General features: G+C 36.7%; 1 protein-coding gene across 1 annotated transcript; it reads right to left on the bottom strand.

The window, feature by feature from the left end:
• Positions 1-5,286: 5,286 nt before the first annotated feature.
• On the bottom strand, positions 5,287-7,788 carry LOC140955037 (uncharacterized). The gene is made up of 2 exons (XM_073406569.1): positions 6,748-7,788; positions 5,287-6,012 (listed from the first exon to the last, which is right to left on the bottom strand). The coding sequence occupies exons 1-2, from the start codon at positions 7,774-7,776 to the stop codon at positions 5,287-5,289; spliced, it is 1,755 nt and encodes a 584-aa protein (XP_073262670.1). The 5' UTR covers positions 7,777-7,788.
• Between the last annotated feature and the right edge of the window lie 1,492 nt (positions 7,789-9,280).

Genomic DNA, 9,280 nt, shown 5'->3' with positions numbered 1-9,280 from the left:
GATTTCAGCCCGAGTTTGCAGGGGAATATTTTTGCTACCTCAAACGACACTATGTAAACCATACTGCATATTCCATTGGAATTAATTAGCATGGTACTGTTCATTATCATTTTGAGAACAACCCCTCCCCGTTTGCATTTCTTCCCTTGTTCTCTGCGCAACTATCCCATCTGATTTCTTCCTTTTTTTCTGCATAACTCTCACCGTCTAATTTCTTTCCTTTTCTCTACAACTTCCTCCTAGTTTCCTTTATCCTCTCTCTGTATTTTTGGAGCTATAAATCATGTTTTTTGCTGCCTTAGTCCAAAAGAAACAACTGATGCCTCACGGTGCCAACAGTGGAGGGAAAGAAAGGAGTTGCACCACACTTTGATCATTGATAATAATCAATGGAATCAGCAGAATATCAATCAGAATATTTTGGTTTCCTAACTTGCTTTATCTGATTGTAAGCCACCCGAAATTGTATCCTAGATTAGTGTATTTTTTTTTCTGAATAGAGCTACGCTTAGGCTATATAAACCTCCTCTACTGGGAGAAGAAGGGAATGAAAAAAGAAGGAAATAGACAGAGGAAAAAAGGAGAGGAAAAAGAAGGAGAGGAGGAGAAGAAACGTTTGAGATCTGCAACATATAGAGAGGAAGCTCTGCTGCTATACATTGATACAAACTTTCGTTTGTCAAAGGGTGAGAGCTACAGAAACGAGGGAGATCTGCAACATATGGAGAGGGAGCTTTGCTGCTAAACCTTGACAAAAACATTCATTTGGGTTGTATTTTAGCTTCTACAGTCAAAAACTAGTGGGACCTACAGGTGTAAGTCTTAACTTTCTCCTCCCTTGCAGCCTTTAAATCTATTGGTTTAACGTTTTAAAAACTTGTTTTGTCTTTACTTTGCATATTTGTTTTCAATTTTAGACTATACAACGAATGCTTGCCTTTTGTTCCTTCCGTGCTTTGAGTTTTAGATGGGTGATTATGTTAAGAGTTTTTCACTGGTTCATAAGGAACGGTGTTGTTTCTTCATCATCATGCTCTTTTTGAAAAGCCGACCAAATTGTTTTTAGTCCGTGATATATATATATATATATATATATATATATATATATATATATATCTGTGTGTGTGTGTGTGTTATATAAAAGCATGTCTTCCTAAGCTCTTTCCTTTTGTATTAAACTAGTATGGCAATTTCTCCCAGATTGGTAAAAGAAAATAGGTCATGAGTTGTTGCTACTTATTAGTACTTAAAAATGCATGTTTATCAATGTTTTATATCATCATTTTACACTTGAAGTATCAATAACTCCTTAACTAAAGCATGTTTTATAATAACAAGTTTGATACTATAAGATACCTTAATTTATGGTAAATGCTCATCTTAAATGCAAGCCTATCACATAAATGAAAGGATTGATTGATGAGTTTAAGTATTGAAAGTGAAAGTCCAAAGAGATGGTCAAACTTAGAAAAGAGATGCTGGTGCAGTTCAAACCGGAACATTGCTCGGTAATTGGATCATATATGGATCTCTAGATCTTGGATTTAGGTCCATTTTATATGTATGGAAAGGTAAGACATAGGCCTACAACTTTCATGAGGAGCCCAAGATTTAAAAAGGCCGTTTTGAAGTCCAAATTGTAGGAACAACGAAGAAGTCGGAAGCTGTCCTGCAGCCCAGACACTATTCAATGTGCAACCCATATCTTGAGTTTTAGAAGTCCAAATGACCTCATCTTTTTTTTTTTGAAAGCTGAGACAATTTCCTAGAAGCTTCATGAGGATTCTGTGCAAATTATGATGTCAGCAATGACGTCTTGTTCAGACAGCAAGATAAGAATTGTCACGAAGTCAAGATGTGGCCACCCACTCATCAATTAGTCAACAAATCAATAGTTCCAAATTTTGGCCTATAAAAGGAGGCATTTACCATGTATTGAGGCATCTTGGTGTTCAGATCAAGATCATGCTCTTGCTTTCTCTCTTTGTATTGCTTATGTTTTGTTTTCATTAATATCAAGTTTATGCACTTCATTTCCTTTCCTTTATTTAGTTAACTTCTTTCTCATTTATGTTCTTATCTTGTTCATTTATGTTCCTTTCTTTCATTATGTTTAGCTAAGTTAACTATGTCAAGGTGAAAATGGTACACTAATGGTGTAAGAATAAGTATAATATAAACTTAACATGGACCTTAACGTTGGATACTAACATGTTGTATATTTGTTATCTTGTTCACCTTTAATACTTTGCTTGTTAAATGGTTAATCTAGATTTATGTTGTGTAACACTTGGTACAACAAATACTTGGCACTTTCATAGCCCATACTGTATGGTATAACCGACACCTGAGCTATGAAAGGAACTTAATTTGTTGTTAACATAAGTTATAATCATGAATGCCTGACAACATTTACAAGTATTAGCATTATTCGAATAAGATAACTAATGTAATCATGTTAATAATTTACAATCTGATTGAAACCTCCTTCGTGTGTGGTTTCCAAGTTGAGTATTAAGAGTTTATACTATACTTGTTTGAAATACCATTAGTGGATCCTCTAACCTTGACATTTGTTTTTATCATTGTTTAATCCTTACATTAATCTTTCATCTCAAAGTTCTCATTAACTTCTTCCTCTTCTTTTATTAGTATTACTACTACTACTACTACTACTACTACTATTATTATTATTTACATTCTTGTTATATTTTATGTACATTAAGTATGCTTTGTATTTGATCAAGGATCCTGACATTGTTGGTCTTGCCTTGTTCATTCACATTAGAAATCTGTTTATATTATATAATATATCTCTTTGATCTTTTTATAAACTCAGTATATAGTCTAGAAACCTGTAACCCGATCTTTTAGATCATTCTCAGGTATAACAACGCCACGTACTGAGTATTATTATTATTATTACTACTATTAATATTATTATTACTATTATTGTTATTATTGTTGTTATTATTGTTGTTGTTTTTGTTGTTGTATTGCTATTTATAATTTATACAATTAACCTCTCTATGGTTTGACCCCGGTCTTGCTGGGTTATTTATTACTTCGACACTCCTGCACTTGGAAGAAGACATCAAGCTTTTGGTCATGTCAGCTACCCAATTTTTGACTCATATTTTTTATAATTTTTCAGAAAAATAAAAAATAGCAAAAACTCAACAAAAAACCCAAAAAATGTATTTTTGATATATTTGCATTATTTTTAGCATTTTCAATGTCATTTCAGAAGAATTTGAATTTTCAAAGGTATTTTGAACTCGTTCAACTTTTAACACATTAATTTTACAATCACTGATTTTTCTTCCCCCTTCTTAGACCTCCGTTTGCCTTACCGCTGGTCAAAAAAGAAGGAAAGGTCGACGATTTACCCGACCCAGTGGGTATCTGACCGCGTGAGTTGCTGGTGAGCCACTTTAACACTCCACAACAGATCTTCCACAAGGGAGGAAGAAAGTGTTAAGAATAGAAAACACAAAATGCAGAGTACTCAATGATTCTGGAAATGACTGCATGTTTATTGAACATTCTTTGGCTTTATAAATAGCCTATTATGGACGTAACAGAATGAGCAAAATCAGCTCATGTTAATCAACGTGATGAGTGCACATAGAAAAATCAGGAAATACTAACTGCTAACCAAGTACCCTAAAGACTAGGACTTATCTAAGACTTATTCAAAACGGAATGCAAAATCTCAACTGAATCTCTAAACTTTCTCTTCATTCCCTCCCTTAAACTAGTTACCATCGATAACTAGTTTAATCAACTAGTCCGTTTCAGGAACTTGACAGCCTCCCAATTGGCTTCGAAACCTCTGGAATGCATCCACTGTGAGGGGCTTTGTCATCACATCTGCCAACTAATCATGTGTTCCACAGTAAACCAATTCAATTGCTCCTTCTCGTGTAAGATCACGAAGGAAATGGAAACGCACATCAATGTGCTTGCTTCGACCATGTAACACACGATTTTTTGATAACTTAATTGTGGAACTGTTATCACAAAAAATTGTAGTGCACTTACTGTCTTCCAAACTCAGCTTCTCAATTATTCTCTTCATCAAAATAGCTTGACTTGCACAAACAGCTGCAGCTACAAACTCTGCTTCTGTGGTAGAAAGTGTAACTATGGGCTGCTTTCTTGAAGACCAGGCAACAACTCCAAACCCCAACATAAAAGCATAGCCTGATGTACTTTTCATGTCTTCTATATCTCCTGCATAGTTACTATCTGCATATGCAACCAGACCTTCACATCCTCCTTTCTTGTAGAAAACTCCAAGTCCAGTTGTTCCTTTCAAGTACCTCAGTATTCTTTTGGCTGCCATCAAATGTAGCTCAGTTGGTTTGGCCATGTACTTGCTAATCAAACTTACTACAAACATTAAATTTGGCCTTGTGGCTGTTAAATACATGAGGCATCCCACCATCTGCTTAAACAAAGTCTCATCAACATGAACTCCATTCTCATCTTTAGAAAGCTTACAACCTGGAACAATGGGATTGTGAACTGGGTTGTTGTTCTCCATCCTAAACCTCTTCAGCACCTCCAAAGCATACTTCCTCTGACAAATATATATCCCATCTGATCTTTGCAAAACTTCTATACCAAGAAAAAATCTCATTCTCCCCAAATCGGTCATATCAAACTCCTTTAACATGGAATTCTTAAACTCAGCAAACATCAATTCATCATTGCCAGTAAATATTAAATCATCAACATATAAACTGATAATGAGAATCTTACCTCTTGTATTTGTTTTAGTGAACAAAGTATGTTCACTATAACAATTTTCAAATCCTTCACTTATGACATGTGCTTCAATACGATTAAACCAGCTCTCGGAGCTTGTTTCAGTCCATACAAAGCTTTCTTCAACCTGTAAACTTTGTTAGGATTGCTCTCCAGCTCATAACCCTTCGGCTGCTCCACATATACTTCTTCATTAAGTTCTCCATGAAAGAAGGCAGATTTGACATCAAGTTGATAAATAGTCCACCCTTTTTGTGCTGCCAAGGCTACAATCATTCTTATTGTGTCCATTCTCGCAACTGGTGCAAATACTTCTGTGTAATCTATCCCTTGCTGCTGCACATACCCCTTTGCCACCAGACAAGCCTTCAACTTGTCCACTTCACCATTCTCCTTGAGTTTGGTTTTATAAACCCACTTCGCTCCAATTTTCTTTGTATTTTTAGGAAGATCAGTGAGTTCCCATGTGTTGTTCTTCTCTATAACTTGTATCTCTATGTCCATAGTTGTCCTCTATTTGTCATGCTTCACTGCCTCCTCAAAGTATACAGGGTCTGAAGTAAACAAAGCTAAATAATGAAGATTGATATTTGCATCTTCTTCTTCTGACTCCTCCGAAAGTCCTTCCCCAGTTACATAATCGTTTGTCCACTTTGGAGGCACTTTGTTTCTTTCTTCATGAGGCCTTCTGTTTATTTCTTCATTTTCCCCAGTCTGGGGACTACAAATCGGTTCAATGACTGCTCCTTCTTCCTCACTCACTGCTCCTTCATTTTCTACATTTGCTGTCTTATTATCTTCCCATTCCAAATCAGCCATGATGTGCTCTTCATAACTCTTATCCCAGCTCCACGATTTATCTTCCTCAAAAACTACATCTCTGCTAACTACAATCTTCTTTGCAGCTGGATCATAGAGTCTAAATGCCTTAGACTCCTCACTTACTCCCAAAAACACACAAGCAACACTCTTTGCATCTAACTTTTGTCTTTTCACATCTAGAACATGTACATGCACCACACATCTGAAGACTCTGAAGTATTCAACCGAGGGTCTGCTTCCACTCCAAGCTTCCTTAGGTGTTTGATTCTTCACAACCAATGTAGGACTCTGATTTAAAATATGTATTGTCCAGTTTATTGCCTCCGGCCAAAAAGACTTTGGAATCTTCCTTTCCAAAAGCATGCATCGAACCATGTTCATCACTATTTGATTTTTCCTTTCCGCCACTCCATTTTGCTGTGGAGTATATGTTGCAGTCAATTGCCTCTTGATCCCATGTTCTGTGCAAAACTCATTGAACTCAAGTGAGGTAAACTCACCTCCTCAATCTGTTCTCAAACATTTAATATATCCTCCAACTTCTTTCTCAACATAACTCTTAAAATGTTTGAACATGACTAATGCTTCAGATTTCTCTACTAAGAAATAAGTCCATGATTTTCTAGTAAATTCATCAATAAAGCATATAATGTACCTCTTATTACTGTTAGAGACAGGAGAGATTGGTCCGCAGAGATCTGCATGAATAAGTTGTAGCTTTTCTGTGGCCCTTCAATTGCTCTTTTTTGGAATGGGATCTCTGTGTTGTTTTCCAATCATGCAGTTTGCACACACTGTTGTTGGAGTCTTGAACTGAGGTAACCCATGCACCATCTTCTTAAATTGGAGAGTCCTTAATCCCTTGTAACTTAAATGTCCATAACGACAATGCCATAAATGTGCCATATCCTGCGTGGAGGTGTAGAGGCAAACCGGTTTTTATGGCAGTGATTTTACTGATAATAAAAACATTTGATTTGCTGACATCTTAGTTTGTATTATGAGCCCTTTCTCTAGATGATAAATCTTTAGCATTCCATGTTGGATGAGAATCGCCAACCCTTTTTCTTGCAGTTGACTAATGCTCAACAGATTGTTTTTTAGTTCAGGCACAAAAAATACTTCACTAATGACATGTGTAAGGCCACTTACTTGCAGTCTCACATTGCCTTTTCCTAACACATCCATTCTTGTGTTGTTTCCCAGTTTTACCTCTTGCCTAAAGCTCTCATTTAAATCAGTGAACAAACTCTTGTCACCACACATGTGGTTGCTACACCCGGAGTCTAAGAACCAGACATCTCCTTTTTTAGCGCCATTCATCTTCACATATGACATGAGCAGCATCTCTTCTTCTTCTCCTAATTTAGCATAGTTGGCTTCTTTATCCCAGCTTGGACATTCAGATTGAAAGTGTCCAAGCTTGTGGCACTTAAAGCATTCCACTGTTGCTTTGTTGTAAGGTTGGCGTCTCCCTCTTCCTCTGCCTCTGTACGCACTTTGTCCTCTTCCTCTTGCACTAAATCTATCCTCATGGCTGATCTTGAGTGCTTGTTCTTCTCTTGTATGTCGCTGAAATTTTTGCTCATGAACAATTAAAGAACTCTGCAGCTCATCAATAGAGAGTTGATCAATGTCTTTGGACTCCTCAATCGAGCAAACGACATAATTGAATTTTTCACTCGGCGATCTGAGAATCTTCTCCACCACTGTGACATCTTGCATCTGCTCCCCATATGTTCTCATCTTGTTGGCCACTGATAACACCCTTGAAAAATACTCAGAAACTCCCTCTCCAGTCTTCATCTCAAGGTTTTCAAACTCTCTGCGAAGAGCTTGTAGATGTGACCTCTTGACCCTAGCACTCCCTTCAAACTTCTTCTTCATAGAGTCCCAAATTTGTTTGGAAGTTTTCTTCACAAGAATGGTCTCCAATATCGTCTGATCTATGGCCTGAAAGAGAAAGTTTTTCACTTTCAAGTCTTTCAGCTTAAATTCTTCTAGCTTCCTTCGTTGTGCTTCTGTCTGTATCGATCCACTTGATGGCTCCTCATAGTCAATCTCTATCAGCCCCCATAATTCCTTAGATCGCAGGAGATTTTCCATCAACATGCTCCAATGGTCATAGTGACCATCAAAATGAGGAATGGATGGTTGAACAAAATTCCCTTCGGTAGTCATCTTCGCTGCTGCTGCAACAAATCCTCAAAGACTACTGCTTTGATTTTGCTAGACCTAGCCTAGCTCTGATACCAGAATGTTAAGAATAGAAATACAAAATGCAGAGTACTCAATGATTCTGGAAATGACTGCATGTTTATTGAACATTCTTTGGCTTTATAAATAGCCTATTATAGACGTAACAGAATGAGCAAAATCAGCTCATGTTAATCAACGTGATGAGTGCACATAGAAAAATCAGGAAATACTAACTGCTAACCAAGTACCCTAAAGACTAGGACTTATCTAAGACTTATTCAAAACAGAATGCAAAATCTTAACTGAATCTCTAAACTTTCTCTTCAGAAAGAAGACCGCGAGCAGATCTGAGAAGGAGAAAACAAAATAAAAACCACGGCTTGTTGTGTTTTCTTGACTTTGCAGGTGACGTTACCTCCCACCATTGGTGCAGAAAGGGAGAGGAGGAAAAAACATCCCAGATCACCCTGCCTCTTGGTTTTTTCCTGCAGCGGTGTGTGAACCCACACGCCGCCAGTCTCCAGCAATGTTCCTGTGGCTTAAGGCTTTCGGCACTGTTCATGATTTTGGTTTCTTTGTAAATTTTAATTGTTTAATGTGTTATTCGGATTGGTCTGAATATTGACTATTTTGTAATATTTAGTTATGGGTGTGTGAGTATATTACAGTATAAAAAGTGATGCTAGGGTGTTTTTGTATTTTTTTTTTATTTTTATGTATGTTATTAATTATAAAATAAAAAAAGATAAAATGAAATTAAGTGTTGTATTTTCCATGAAAATCTAAGAACATGTTTCTACATATATTATAGGATTTAATAACTGATTTGTTAAAGTCTTGGAATTTGACTATATTTCAAATTATCAAGTCACATCAAATCATATAGCAGCTTACCTCAAGGAGGGTGTGCTAGGGGTGCTAATACCTTCACTAGCCATAACGAGTCCCTTACCTTCGAATCCAGGTTTTCTAGTAGCCTTCAATCAAATACTAGGTGGCAACTCCTAAGACCCCAAATCAAGCAAAAAAACAAAAAATCACCAGCCAATGCCGCGCGGGTGACATGCGACAAAATGGCAACTCCACTGGAGAAAGGTGTTGTTTCAACATTATCGGACTAAGCTTTGTGTTTTGATGTGTTTAAGTTTTTATTTCGGGTTTTGTTTTATTTTATTTATGTTTTATTCATGCATTGTATAGAGTTCTCTCATGCATCACATGTTTTTAATTTTGGAAAGCACACACAAGCTTTAGGTTAGGTGGGGCATTAACAACTTACCTTATGACTTGAGTCAAGGTTTAAGTTTGTGTAAACCCTAACTCTTCATTGAGTGCTTAGACTCATAATGATTGGTACACGTGCCACCCATTACCTACTGGGTCCCCATATTGCCTTTATTATGGTATTTAATGGGACAACAAGAGACCCTTTTTAGAGACAAAGTAGTAAACTTACCCTTTGTCTCACGTAAAAAGAGTAGAACCT

The sequence above is a fragment of the Populus alba genome, chromosome 19, assembly GCF_005239225.2.
Source record: "Populus alba chromosome 19, ASM523922v2, whole genome shotgun sequence".
In the NCBI taxonomy this organism is placed as follows: Eukaryota; Viridiplantae; Streptophyta; class Magnoliopsida; order Malpighiales; family Salicaceae; genus Populus; species Populus alba.
This window is presented reverse-complemented; position numbering and strand designations above follow the sequence as displayed.

Excerpts from the sequence above, each read along its gene's own strand:
- LOC140955037 (XM_073406569.1), bottom strand. The coding sequence starts at position 7,776 with ATGACTACCGAAGGGAATTTTGTTCAACCATCCATTCCTCATTTTGAT. Across the intron at positions 6,013-6,747 it reads AAGGCAATGTGAGACTGCAA|CAAAATGGAGTGGCGGAAAG; the intron begins GTAAGTGGCCTT and ends TATACTCCACAG.